The 15,015-nt window shown below is 46.6% G+C and overlaps 1 protein-coding gene across 1 annotated transcript in view; it reads right to left on the bottom strand.

Moving 5' to 3' along the window:
- The window catches only part of SEL1L3 (SEL1L family member 3), a 95,068-nt gene that overhangs the window by 27,568 nt on the left and 52,485 nt on the right, over positions 1-15,015 (bottom strand). The window contains exons 12-14 of the mRNA XM_065877794.1: positions 7,941-8,060; positions 6,084-6,224; positions 2,352-2,414 (exon numbers count right to left, since the gene is read on the bottom strand). Of these exons, the coding sequence (XP_065733866.1) occupies positions 2,352-2,414; positions 6,084-6,224; positions 7,941-8,060 (324 nt within the window). The remainder of the gene's footprint in view (positions 1-2,351; positions 2,415-6,083; positions 6,225-7,940; positions 8,061-15,015) is intronic.

The raw sequence follows: 15,015 nt of genomic DNA, 5'->3' as shown, positions 1-15,015 counted from the left end.
AGTGTGGAACCAAATCTCTTTTGCCTGCCCTTTCAGAAGTGAAGGACAGGTATCCCTCGGTAATGGATGCCAAGATACCAGCCTGCAGCCTTTTCAGTCTGCAACGACTCCTAAAATGCTCTACCTCCTACTTTTCACGTTGGACTCCAGGTGCCAGGAAGACCGGGAGAAAGAAACTGACAAGGCCCATTAGAACAGATGCTCCATGAGGGCAGGGATCTTTGTTTTGTATTCCAAGCACCTATGTTAGTACTTGGCGTAGAATAAGTGCTCAATAAATACTTGACAAACGAATGAAAGCCATCCTTTGAATGCTGATGACACACAAAACAGAATCCAAATCCTACACCCTGAGGATCAAGAGTAGGGTTCAGGGCTTCCCTGGTGGCGCAGTGGTTGGGAGTCCCCCTGCCGACACAGGGAACGCGGGTTCGTGCCCCGTTCCCAGAGGATCCCACATGCCGCAGAGCGGCTGGGCCCGTGAGCCATGGTCACTGGGCCTGCGCGTCCGGAGCCTGTGCTCCGCAGCGGGAGAGGTCACAACAGTGAGAGGTCCGCGTACCACAGAAAAAAAAAAAAGAGTAGGGTTCAGATTCGTAGGCCCTCAAGATAGTCAACACTTGGGATGGTGTCAGTGCCAAGGATCACTTATAGAGGCATTCTTCTTGAGCTTTGCACGGTACCAGATGCAAGGCAGCCTCCTGAGAATTTGCAGGATGAGTGCATTTCCATGAAGTAATAGACCACATCATATATAGTGGCAAGAACCAGCTTTGGGATAAGCTTATGGAATACATATCAAAATGGCTTGTGCAATGCTCACCTCCAGACACACAGGTTTATTCAAAGGTACCTGTCATCACTCAAAACATTCCCAGAATGTCCTTTAGACATTGTATTTGGACCCAGATCAGGAGCCCCACAAATCTTGTTTTATTTCTTAATGCTCACACCTTATTCTGGACATTTCCAGCTGTACCCATGTGACTTCTAGCTAATTCCAAAAATCAAACTCTGTGCTTCACCACAGTCCCTGACAAAGAGGAAGGGCTTAGTAACTCCCTGCAGAATGAATGGGTGAGAATCATGTAACACTTTGAAGAATGCGAGTACTCCAGGCCGTAAAACTGCATTTCCTCCAATATTCATCTCAGCTCTGCCAAAACTACATTCAGAATAAAGCACCTCAGACAACAATTCAGCACTAGCATGCTAAAGAGATGCAAATTTCACACCTGCCAGGAAGCCCCATTACTTCCCCACTTTAGGATGTTCTGGAACCATGCCCTCAATGACCACCATTAAGCTGCTTTTCTATTTCTGCCCTATAGTCTGTGTCAGGGTCAGGAGCTGGCGTGCGCTTCAGTGGTTCCCTTCTCCTGGGTCATGTGTCCTCTAGAAACCACAGAGGTGGAGAAAAAGCCTCTTGGCATTCTTACTCCATGCTCCAACTTCCTGTCCTACAGAAAAAAAGACACTCCGAGCTCCCTAAAGAAAGGGAATTGAGGAAGAAAAATCGGCATGGTTACTTCAGGAGTCTTTGTTGATAGGGCAAATATTATCAGCCTCGGGGAGGGAGGCACATTCAGGAGCCTGAAGGGCTATAAAGGGCCCTGTCAAGGTTGTAAAATTACAAGGTTGTAAAATTACAACGGTTTCTACCGATCCGTTTATTTGCAAATCTGTATGCAAGCACATGTGAGTGTGCACGTGTGGATGTGCATGCATTGGGGGTTTGCACGCAGGGATACGTATGCATGCATGCCTGTGTGCATGCGTGTGCGTGCGTGTGTGTGTCCCCTCACAGGTGGTATCATAACCTCCATTCTGTAGTGCAATATTTAAACTAGTTGGCTTGAAGATAACTTTGAAGAGTAAATAGTGACAAAAGGAAAATAATTCCTAAACTCGGCAATAAACTTGATAAACAGCCCCTTTGTTAAAGCACGGAGAAGCAAGTGAGCATTGGACACAAAAGGGTTAACAAGAGGATTCAGGCTTTAGGTTTTCCTAATTCAATGGCATTTATACCCATTCAATTGCAAAGAGCCCCCCTGCTGCTGCCTGTTATTAGGGCAGCCCTTGATTATAATTTTAGCCTTCAAACAAAATCAGTCTGAATTCTATGACTGGAAAGTGAGTTCAGCTTTCGAATTTTGCCGTCCTCATTGTGCAGGTTTCTGTATATGTTGTAGCTCAAAAATGACTAATCACTGCAATGTCAGCGACCCCTCCCTCCCCACTGCATTTCTACCTTCTTCAGAAGGCTGGCCATTCACTCTCCTCGACTTGTAAGAGCATGGGTGTGTGTGGCGGAAATGTTTCCCTCTGACAATATGCACAAGTGTTACCTTGGAAGCTGCTTTCTTCATCAGCTCTAAGGCAAGCCGTCTGTTCTTTTTTACTCCTTGACCCTAAACAATGATAAACAGCAATGATCACGAAGAAAATAAACGCAGAGTTGCATGCAAAGCCATCACACCAATGTCAGTGTTCAATAGAAGATACTAAAGCCCAAGCCTTCTCAATTAAAAATCTAATCTTGAAGATTTCTATATCCAGAGCTGTTACATCATCATCAACATCATCATTTTGCATATATGTGTAGGAGAGAGGCAATAAACCTCACCCTCCCAGCTTAGCATCCATAAAAATTCCCCATTGATGGTCCAGTGAATCACATTCCCGTCAATCCGCAGGTGCTGTTGGGAGAAGCCATGAATAAGGTTAAATGAGTCTGGTCATCCTGGTTGTGTTTCTCTGGGGATTGCCTAATATGCGAGCAGACAGAGCAATTTATCTATGTCGGACAGTCAAGAGTTATTAGGCTGTCATTTGCAACCTTCCAGCGTCCTCGTGGGAGTCCCCAAGGTGAAGCACTGTGGCTTCAGAAACAGCTCGAGAGCCAGTGGTGAGGGAGACAGGACCCCTTAGAATCTGTTCCCTCAGACGCTGCCAAACTGACAAGCTTCCTCCAGCAAAATCAATTTTTTCCAGCAGAGGTGGTTTGTGCATCACAGAGAGAGAGAGATGTGGCTTTGGAGTCCTTGTTATAAGAGCAGAACTCCGTGGGACCATGCTGGGGTGTGTCTGCAGGACCACGTGGGAAAATGGTGGGTCTGAGGGTGGAGCGGGGGCGGGGGGGGGTGTCCCTGAGGGCTCTCTCAACATAGCCCTGATCATGCACATGGCAGGTGAGAGGAGCTGGATGAAAACCCTGATGCTTCCAAGCTCACTTAGAGTCTGTTATTGACCTACACAGCCCATGGAGTCCTCCTGGTCTCAGACTCAGCGCTTGACAGGGTCACATGTGATATAATGTTAGAGGGCTTTGCAATGAATACAGCTATTAACTCTATTTAAATTCTTAGCTCTACAGTAAATGAAGAGAGCGCTAGCAAACATTCCTGTGTTAATTAACGTGGGCCAAGAACTCTCCTGCCATATCAAATCCTCCCAACCCCAGCCGGGGTGCTGCTATCATTCTCACCAGAGAAACTTGCCCAGAAGCACACAGTGAGCAAGGAGTAGAGGCAGGATTTGAATCCAGGCTCCAGAGTCCAAGTTTATAACTGCCATGCTGTATTTTCTCCTATGTATTTTAATTCTCATGCTGAGAAAGTATAATGATCTGTAACCTCCTTACAGGATACAGAAAACATGCTGCAGAATCTGTCTTTGTAGTTTTCCAGGACCCAAAATAAAACTGTGAACCCAAATAAAGGTTAAATTACACACAATGAGTTTCTACTCGATTTTAACGTACCTATTTCATAAAACCGATGAGCTGAAGCAAAGTGGAAGATGAAAATATTTTTCAGAAGTGCACCATTACTTCGTTTAATTAGAGAGGGAGAGGAAAGACAAAAGGACATGAAGGCTGTTTGTAGTAACTGGATGGAAGCATTAAGACAAGCTTTTTGGATTTCGGGGAAAGCAACAGAATGACCAGGATGACGAAATGTCAGAACCTGGTTGCACTCGAAGTTTTTCTCCAACTTCTTTGTTTTCAAGGAGTAAAACTGGGGCCCAGAGGGGTTGACTTACCCCAAACCTCACAGTTAGATCTGCAACCAGAACTCAGATACTCTGAGTTCTAGGCCAGGGATTTTCCAGTGTAATTATATAATCAGAAGTGGGGTGAGTTCTTGCACAAAGACTATATACTATGCACAAGTCTGAGTAATACTGGAAGTTGGAAAGTGAGAGAAGTGTCAAGTCCTGATGCAAAACAAGTGCTCAATAACTTCATCCACTGAATGAATCCATGGAGGACAGTTGCTGCAGTGAAAGCCCAAGCTCCATCCTCATGTGGATGTGAAATGGGATGTATCTGACCGTCTTGGACAAGCTACAGCTGTCATCATGGCGCCATCTTTGAATACAAGAAGCCGAATGTCCACACGAGACAACAAGCCGAGAGCACATTGCCGTTCTTCATGTTTGGAAAGTTCATTTTTTTGTACGGGTTTTTTTTACATTGAAAGTACTTAAAGACACCTTTGGCCAGAGGTAAAAATCTGCCTTGAGATGTAGATAAAGGGCTTCCTTCCTCCCACTCAGAGATAACTTAGAATGCAGGAAAACCAAAAAAGCTTTAAGGTTTGGGAAATCAGACCCTGAAGAAACATCCCGTCACCTCCCGTATCATTTATTTATGTCTTTCGCTTTCCCTCTAGATTTCAAGCTCCTGGTGGGCAGAAGTAATGTCTGAGTCGTGCCTTTTCTCCTCTGTACTTTGAGCCGTGGCCAGCCCCAACTCTGGTGGACTGGTGCCTCTCCTCTGTGCCTGTCTCAGTCTTCTGTCTTGCCCACGAGTATCTGAGACCCCTGAGGTCAGGGATGAGGTTCATGCAACCATATGTCCCTCCATCTAGCACAGAGTCTGGCATTTTGTCAGCCCAGAGTGGGTGTTTATTATATAAATATACGAATGCATTGGCATATAGCTAAGAGTCAAACCATTTCTATGTTGATTTAACGACTACAAAGAAGTCTGGGCTCTAAACTTGGAAACCGTAACAACCAATAGGTTTTAAGACTTGGAGGGCCAGAAAGGTAGCAAGAGTCATGGTTGTTAATCAGTGAGCGGACACAGCTGTGGTTCTGGAGATGAGCCCAGCCACGTGCATCCACATCCTTGCTTGAAGACACTCGCTCTTTGTGGGCAGCTGCCTCCTTTGGGTCTGGACACAGGGACCAAGGGTTTCTTTACTAGAGCCAACAGCTCTTCCAAGATTGGTGAATTGATGTCTCTGCATTCAGGGGTGAAGAGCATCCCAGTCCCAGGTCTGAAACACACCAGTTGTTCAACCTTGGGCAAGTTACAAACCCTTTCTGAGCCTCTGTCACCACACATATAAACAGCTATCATAATACACCGTGATACCTACCTCGCAAAGTTGTCTCGAGGATTGAATGTGCTAATACATGTACATCAGATAATAAGCACCGCATCAATCAATGTGAAATAGTATTATTCCGTAAAGCATTTTACAGTTCTTGGAGCCCCTTCCTTAGGTTATTTCACTCCATCTGTGGTCATTACCAGTGTCTCATGAGATCGGATAAGTCCAAGGATGCAGCTAATTGTTGCAGAGGAGAGATTTGAACTCCATCCTCTATCTCCTGGGCTAATGCTCTTCCCATCCGTCCCACTGCTCTCCTGTTGGCTTAAAACCAAGATCTTTGTATTGATCAACGGGACTGTTGGGATCCAGCCCAAACATGCACTTGGTCTTAGCTATAATTCAATGATAACTCTGCCTGATAGAGAACTTGCAGCACCTTTGGGGCTGCTGGCCGTGTACCAATCTGTAAAATATGGGTGCCTCCTCCAGAATGCCAGTTCTTGCAAAAGCATAGAGAATCCGGGCGTCAAACCTAAGACAGATGATTAAAAACGAGACCAGGGAACTGCGTGTGACTTTGCCTTTTCAGCAAATACCCCTTTCCATCCAGACTGACAGACGCATGTCCGAAGGTTCTTCAGTTACAGGCTCCCTGATTGCACGCCTACAGGAAACCACTTGGGAAGTCTGATAGAAATTGTGCAATTTCAGCACAAATTGGGTGATTCTTACCTTAAATAACACGATGGCATAGTCGTATATTAACGCGGGGTCCTCAGTCTCCAGGGCACCCTTGGCGTACCACTCAATAGCCGCTTCCGGGTTCTTGGCCACGCCTTGCTGGCCCCAGAACAGCATCTGGGCCAACCGTTGCTTCAAGACAATAGCAATTTAGAATAATGACTTTCCTGTGTTATGCTTAATAAACAAGACTTTAAAAAGGGGGGAAGGCAAACCTAGTTTAAAAGGTTTTTATATTGAGAAACAAGATTCAAGTAGACACATGTTATCTTCCTCCTGGGGACAAGAGCCCTGAAGATGAACTCTATTGCGCCCAGGCCAGAGCCGATGGATCAACAACTACACTGTTTCCTCTCATGAAATCCCTCTCCTTGGGAGGTACTGTGCGTCCTCTTGGCCCAGTGACCAGCATGGAGGCCTGTGCACATCCATACCAGGGCATCTCCCTACAGCACTATCCCAGCATCTGTCTACATGGCTGGCTCCACCATTAGACTCAATCGAGGCTGGGGGTCTTTGGTGGTAGGGATCTCAAGACGTTATTTGTCTGCCCTTGTGCCCCCAGCTCCCACCCAGCAGAACTCAACAGAAACTCAAAGAAGCAACGCAACAAAGATTTGCTGAATGAAGGAGGGAAGAAGCGTCTTTGTTAGGAATGTTCACGCAAGCTCTGGAGCACCCATGAAATCTGGCAGCAGCATTTCCTGAACTATGCACTGGAATTCCTTCCTGGACTAGAAAGACTGCAGGCTGGGACAGAGCCCAAGACGGAGCCACAGGCAACACTGTTATCATTCTGGTCCCTTGGGGGCCTTGATTTTCTTTCCTTCTTTCTACTTCTCCTCTCATCTCCTTCTCTTCCATCCTCCACCCCCCAAAAGAAAACCTTATCTCGGAACGCATCTTCTGAGATGCTAGGAAGACCTCTAAGGAGGGGTGGGAGACCTGTTACTACAGGGTCTCTGAAGTGTTTGTCAATGCGTTCTTTGGTTTTCTTTCTCTTTCCCATCTCTGGTCTTCTGCCTGCTTAGCAGGCCCAGAGCAGAGGCTCTTCCTGACACTGTGCTCACTGGGAACACAAAGCAAAAGCTAAATCCATCCTTAGGGAAGGAGGTTTCCTTCCTCCAGTGCAATCAGCCTTAGCTGGCTCCCATAAGGACTTTTCTTCATAGTGAAATCAGGGCAAGAAGTAGATGGGGTAGGGGGGGTCCTCCCAGCCCTCTGCCCTTTCTTGTACCTCTTACAGGTCTATCCAAAAGACAAAACATGTTCAAGAGACAAGGTCGATCCTTTTGGTCTTACACGCAACACAGATTTTCTATTATTCTCCTAGCTGATTTTGTGGCCTTCTTCTCGATGCCCACATAATCTCTCCTGCACTCCAAGATGCTTCTTTTTCTTTCTATCTGATGCACTAAAATGTCTGATGGTAGTCTTAGGACTGATCATAAATACTGTGGCTCTCTCTCCTCTGGGTCTGGTTGGACTACATTTCTGGCTCACTCAGGTCAAGAGTGACCAGCTGACTTCCTCTGGCCAATGAAATGTGAGAAGTGACTCGTGCCCCTTCTGAGCAGAAGCGATAAGACTCAGCCTGTGATGTGTTGCAGTGTCATCCTGCGGCAATGGCTTTGGAAGCATGTTTTGGTGAAGCCTCCGTTCGCTTGGGCTCCTAGGGGACTATAAGAGCACAGCCCACGCCGCCCCCATTGGATGTGTAGTGAGAACAGAGAACAACAATACACTGGTGTTGTGTTAAGCCACTAGGTTTGGGATACTTTATTATCATGGTGTAACCTGGTCTGTTGTGGCTGAGACACTTTCCAAAACTGTGGAACATATTTTTACCTGAGCTGCCGCGTTGCCTCGAGAAGCTTCATGCTTCAGCCACATGAAGACGTCTCCATCTTCTTTGGTTTGTACCTTGAGGATTTCATCGTCTTTTAGTCTAATTGTCTCAACGTATGCCTAAAAGGGAAGGAAGGAAGAAAAGAAGGAGGGAAGGAAGGGAGGGAGGGAGGAAAGGAGGGGAGAGGAAGGGAGAATGAAAATATCCAAATGGTATGGGCATGCAAAAGACATGACATTATTCCTAACGCAGCCACTGCTCAAGTAAAAACTATATGACTAATTGAAATATGAGGTGTGTCCACAGAGCCACGAGATCAAATTCTTTTTTAAATGAACGGATCACACGTCCTATATCTAAATGGGTATTTTTGTTCCTATCGAAGTGTTTTCCTTGGGAGGACAAAATCTATTCCACTTCCTCTTCCATCGCTCAAGCTAGTTCAGAAGTCCACCTCTGTGCTGCTGGTTGCACAGCCAGAATACACGACATCCAAAAAAGTAAATCAATATTTTCTAAGTTTAACCTTATTTTTTTTTATTCCAAAGTGTCATTATCCTGCATGACTCAACCCTTTCTATTTAGCAGGCTCAGCCTCCGATATCTTTCGGCTATTTCAAAATGAAATCTACACTGAAAAGAAGAGGGTATATTAACTCCGAGGATGTGAACAAGAATGTGCCAGAGGCTCTAAAGAGGAACCCAAGGGAAAGTTCACAAAACGCTTTGAATTTGCACACAGCCTCCCAGGTATCTGCCTCCTTTGAAGAAAATAAGACTCATTTTTATGTATAAATTTTGGCTGTTTATCCAAAAACTGGGCTTGTTGTTTGACAGTCTCCCCTTCTATATGATGAACGCTATCTAATGGTACCAGGAGCGCCTGGGAAGGGCTTCAAGGCCACAAGCAGATGGTGAAAAAAATGGATCTGGATGAGTTGGGGAAGAAGCCTTAGAGAACAAGGAACCAGGCCTGATTTCCCTTCTGACCCTTTCTGTTTGTCAGTGAAGAAAATGACTTAGATTCACGAGCACTAGCCTGTAGCCCATTCCTGAGAGGGTCACCCAGCTGTGGCCATGTGGAGCCAAAGGTCCCTCTCAGGGGCAATAGCTGGCAGGCTTGGGGACAGAGCTAGGAACCCAGTGGTATCAATTCCTGCTGGATGTCTAACCTTGAGACGCCTCCCAGCAAACAGCAACAATTGGAATAAGGATGCCCGCCACCTTTGACTGAAACCAAGTATGTGCAGGGTGTTTAACAAATGTTTTTCTCACTTAATCGTCACAGCAGGGCTGTGGCCCAAATATCAGTGTCTTCAATTTATTTGTAAAGAAACTGAAGCTCATAACGTGAAACCATGAACTCAAGGTCACACTGTAGAGCTAGCCCTGGAAGCCAGGTTGGTCTGACTCCAAAGACAGGCTCTGATGGGCTCCCCCATGATGTCGCCCTCTAGCGGTAAGGCCCCGGAATCCTGGGCTGAAGCTCAGGCTACTAGAACAATAGAATTCTCAGCTAGAAGTTTTTCGTTCAACTGGAGAGTTTGAGTGTTTTGATTTGGGGTTAATTTCCTTCTTTTCCTTATTTTGTTTCTTCCTCCTTAACTTTGTCATGGGACTTGAATGAAACACAGAACACATGAAGCCAGAGTTTCTATCCTGCAAGGATTTATACTCTTTGGTGTTTCTGCTACTCTCTGGCCGTGGTAATATCATAATCACCAGCAAGAACTGTGTGCAGCGACCAATTGTTGGCCCAGAATGACTCACTGAATCTTTGCAACCTTACAAGACAGTCACCATCAATATCCCCATTTCACAGATGTGGAAACTGAGGCCCAGAAAGGTTAAGTAACTTACCTACATTCTTCAAACTTTGGAATCAAACCCAGGCTGGCTGGCTGTGGGGCCCATAGTCCTCACCTAGCTGCACCACCCTGTGAATGACTCATGCATCTGGGAGAAGCAGATGGGGGCTGTTTCATTGTCTCCCCTTATACATAATGAACTCCATCTAACAGTGTCGTGAGAGGGGTCTTGGCAAAGGCCACGTTTGCAGGTGACCTGGGCAACCATGCATCACTCTGAAGAAGGAACTCTTTTGTCTTTTATATCATTGTCTCCTGACCTAGCCCCTTGCTGCTTCCCCGGGTAGTACCGCTGAGCTTTGCAGTAGGGCCGGGCCATTAAGAGCACAACTTTTCACATCAGATCCAGTGGACATGAATTCTAACTCACCACTAAACTACCTGTGGGCCTTGGGCCCCTGACTTTATTTATTTGAGCCTTAGTTTCTATATCCATAAAAATGAAGCTTAGAGTGGTATCTGCTACATCAAAAGCACTCCACCTATTAGCCATTATTTTTTATAGTGTGAAGAGTTAGTAACATCCAGGTTCAAATCTAGGCTCCACTACTCATTTGCTGTGTGACTTTGGGCAAGTTCTTTGGTTTCCCTGAGTCTCAGTTGCCCCATCTGTATAATGGGAACAATACTTGTACTGACCTCATAGAGTTGCATGAGGATTAAATGAGATTGTTTGCGAAGATCTTAGCAGAGCATCTGGCATATGGGAAGCTCTCAGGAATGGTAACTCGTCATTTTTTAGGTCTTTAGTTCATTCTATCATGTAAAGAGCTGATAGCAGTTTAGAATGTTAGCCCTCCTATTGGTATTTGCAGTTTTGTACAGCTCAAAGCCTTACATTGGGGGGATGAAGATCTATCTAAGAGAATTCGGTGCTTTTGAAGATGGAAGGGACAGATTTGAGGAGGGAGTGCTGGGGCTGGAAATATTTGAGAGCATCCACATTGTGTGCTGAGGTCCACTCAACACACATCATATGATTAATTTATACATGCTATAAACTATGTGAGGTGCAGACAGTCATGGCAGTGTTTACAGGTGAAAAAGCTGTGCAGAGACAGACAAGTGAGTGGGATTATCCAAGATTTTATACCCGGTGAATGCAGACCTGGGACCTGAACCAGGCAAACTGGGCCTGGAGCCACACCACAGCTGCCTGCCACACCTGGGCCAGTGGTTGTGTCTTCACAGCTCTGGGGTCCCCAGAGTGGCATCCAGCACCGGTCAGAGCCACACGTCCCAGGCCTTCCGTGAAAGCCAACCATCTACAAAGACATGTGATGCAGGAACAACCCCTAAAAGGGAGCGGTGTTGGGTTGTTCATCATCAAACATTTTGAGACCAGGGAATGATGCCTCACATGGGAAAGTGACCAATCCCAGAAGAAGCTTTGGTGTGGAGAAGGAACGGTGGGGACCATAGTGGGGGGCAGAGCTGGGGAGAAGCTGACAGGGACTCAAGAGTCCCAGACTGACCAGTTCTGGAATCTTCTGTGCCTTCCCGGGGAGCTGGATTGTTTTTGTTGCTGTGTTGGAAAATCAACGTCTCTAGAATGAGCAGTTCATAGCCTATACGGTAGGGTTAAAACCGGCTGACCAGGTTAGAGGAGGTCCAATGTCCAGAGACTCTACAGTCCTTAGATGCCCCTGGACCCAGTGTCAGAGAAGGCATCACACTGTCCTACAGACACTGACTCTTCACACGCTTTACTTCCTTTCTCTCCGCTCAGCCTATAGGCTGCAAGGGCAGTGTTCACATCATATCAGCTGTCTGCAATCAATCACAGGAAAGGCAGGATGGAGCGCAGAGCAGGGAGGGAGTAGGGAGGGCGAAGGATGTGGTGGAATTTGGACCAGGAGAGAAAAGGCTGTCAGCAGCCCCCCATTTTCTGGAGCGTCTGCATTCTCTGAAGTCGTGAACTATAACACTCCAGCCAGTGTTCCTGGGAACTCAGGAGCAGGGCAGTTTCAGAGCCTACACTTAAAGCACTCCTTCCTTCAGGGCCTGTAGACACCACCATGAGGAACCTGCCTCTTAGGGTGTTTAAAATCAGCTATAGGGCTTCCCTGGTGGCGCAGTGGTTGAGAGTCCGCCTGCCGATGCAGGGGACACGGGTTCGTGCCCCGGTCCGGGAAGATCCCACATGCCGCAGAGCGGCTGGGCCCGTGAGCCATGGTTGCTGAGCCTGCGCATCCGGAGCCTGGGCTCCGCAACGGGAGAGGCCACAACAGTGAGAGGCCCGTGTACCGCAAAAAAAAAAAAAAAATCAGCTATAATGTTTGGCTCCCAGTGGGGGGGTGTAAGTTTTCTTTGTTGAAATTTAACATTTTAGGGATTTTAAAGTAAGAATGGAGGAATATCAGGTGTAATGATGGAGAGACAGGGAAGCAAGCACCCAAGATTCCCCAAATGGGGTGTTCCTCACACAAAGGCGGTGCTGAATGCAAGAGGGGCAGAGTTGAAAGCACTGGTTGCATCAAAAAGCACCAGAGAGGGCTTCCCTGGTGGCGCAGTGGTTGAGAGTCCGCCTGTCGATGCAGGGGACGCGGGTTCGTGCCCCGGTCCGGGAGGATCCCACATGCCGCGGAGCGGCTGGGCCCGTGAGCCGTGGCCGCTGAGCCTGCGCGTCCGGAGCCTGTGCTCCGCGGCGGGAGAGGCCACAGCTGTGAGAGGCCCGCGTACCGCAAAAAAAAAAAAAAAAAAAAAAAAAAGCACCAGAGAATCAACGGGACGTGATCGCTTTGTGTTCATCACTGGATACACGGCCCTCTCGTGCTGTCCACCATCCCATCAGTAAACAGCGAGTGCCAACTACATGTCAAGCACACGGCTGGGCACTGGGGTCACCAACGTGAACAGACAAGGTGCCTGTCTCGGGGAGCTCACAGTCTACTGGGAGAGCTAGCTCCGACACCTGTACACAGCACCCGTCATAGAGCAATGGCGGGGATGTGCCCGGGTGCCATGGCGGCACAGCAAAGGGAAGATCCAAGCAGGTGGTGGTGTCTGAGCCCAGCATCCTAGTTGGTGGGGGGGGGGGGGCGGTCAGGAGGCAGGAAAAGGGGGATGGGAGTGGAGAAAGCAAACCAGACAGAGGAGATTGCGCAGGGCCAGGAATTGTGGACAGCATGGTGTGACCAAAAGCTTGGCATTGCCAGGGTGGGCAGGCCAAACGTGGAATCGCTGAGAGCTGAGGTTGGGGAAGCAGAGAGAAACCAGATCGAGGAACATCTCCCATGCCAAGTGATGAGCTGGACTTAGTGCTTCCGGGTCAGTACTTCTCAACGCTGACTGCACGTTATGCCCATCTGAGGAGCTATTTAAATATACACATGCACATAGACATATATACGCCTATTATATGCCTGGACCCTCCCTCTGTCACTTCAATAAGACTGTGGGTGGAGCCCGTGCAGAGGTATTTTCTGAGTGCCCACGTGATTCTGATGTGCAGTCAGGTTGAGAACCTCCACTGGAGGCCTTCTTTGGCCTCCGTGGGAAGAAAATGGGAAGGGACAAGACTGACAACAGAAGGCCAGTTAGGAGGTGAATTCATTTGCCAGGACTCTGCCGTAACAAAACGCCACGGACTGCAGGGCTTAAACCACAGAAGTTAATTTTCTCACACTTCTGGAGGCTGGGAATCCAAGATCAAGATGCTTGCAGGTTTAGTTTCTTTTGAGGTCCCTCTCCTTAGCTTGTGTTCTCACATGGCTGTCTCCCTGTTTCATCTACGTCCCAATCTCCTCTTCTTGTAAGAACACCAGTCATACTGGAGTAGGGCCACTAATGACCACATTTAACTTAATCCTCTCTTCAAAGGTCCTAGCTCCAAAAGCAGTGTCCCATTCTGAGGTACTGGGGGTGAGGGCTTCAACATATGAATGTAGGGGTCAATTCATTCCATAACTCGGAGTAGAACAGGAGGCTGTCAGAGTCACTCAGGGGAGAAATGATGGAGAGCTGTATGTAACGCTGTTGGGGATTAGAGCTGGTAGGATGATGGGCAGATCAAAGGTGACTCCCCCGTTGCTGGCATGGACAACGGTGCCATTGGTTGCGGTGTGTGTGGGGAATAGAGAGGAGGAGGTGGTGTGTTCCCTTTGTGGTATGTTACGATTGCAGATGGGGGTTTTAAGAAAGACCTCAGCCTGAGAATAAGATGTGCATGTCATCCGTATGTGGAGGGCAGTTGAAACCAGGGATGTTGATGAGACTCCCTGCCCTCTAGAAGATGTAGACAGAGAAGGCTGAGGACCAAACCTTTCAGAAGAGCAAACTCTGAGATGCGAAGAGAATGAAAGGAATCCACTTGTGATTAAGCCACAAAAACAAAACAAAAATCAAAAAAAAACCCCTATCATCTTCTTTCTCTTGAACCTGAAGCAGAGTCCCCCTAGATCATAAAGAAGTGACATGAAGCAAGATTATGAATAAAGAAGATAAAGTTGATGGGAACCACGAGTTACATAAAAGGGAAAATGAAACAAGAATCAAGAAAGAAGTTACTGACGGATCCTTGGTTTGTTAATTAGGGGTCTGGCTTTCCACATCTCCTCATTTGTTATGTGCTGCTGGTGAATTAATAGATCTCTCAACAAAAGGACATTTCAATCAATGTATGACACCTGCTTAAATTCTCAAGAAACCATTAATTACACATTCTTAAGAAAATGAGCTATGATACAACTCTTCTAACTGTATAATTCCTATCTATGATTCTTAATCACACGACTTTCCAGCTGCAGGATGGATCTTCTCTATTCATCTTCTCTGGTTCTGACCAATTAAACATTTTCTTTCATAATCATAACACTTCATGGGCCAAATCTTCAAAAGAAAAGGAGCTTGTTAGCAACATACCATCTCCCCTTGCTAAATTATGCTGAATTAGAATTCCTAAAAGTATAATATATACATACAGGGCTTTATTAACACATTCAGGCTTAGCAGAACAATGGCAATATTATTTTGTGGCTTGATTTTGTTCGAATGTGTTTTCAGAAGAATTCTTTAAAAAAAAAAACCTTTATCAATTAATAAATAAATTCCTGTCAAACTGAGGTCAGATTTTGCACACAGCCTATATATGCTGAGAGAATACAGATGACAATGATAAGAGTGTGTACGTTTATTCAGAAGAAATCATTATTTTCTAAAAGAATTAGAATGTCTATACAGACAGCCTTTGGGCATTTTATAGCTT

The sequence above is a fragment of the Phocoena phocoena genome, chromosome 5, assembly GCF_963924675.1.
Source record: "Phocoena phocoena chromosome 5, mPhoPho1.1, whole genome shotgun sequence".
Taxonomy (NCBI): domain Eukaryota; kingdom Metazoa; phylum Chordata; class Mammalia; order Artiodactyla; family Phocoenidae; genus Phocoena; species Phocoena phocoena.
Note: the sequence above shows the minus strand (reverse complement) of the source record. Positions and strands in the feature narration are given on the sequence as shown.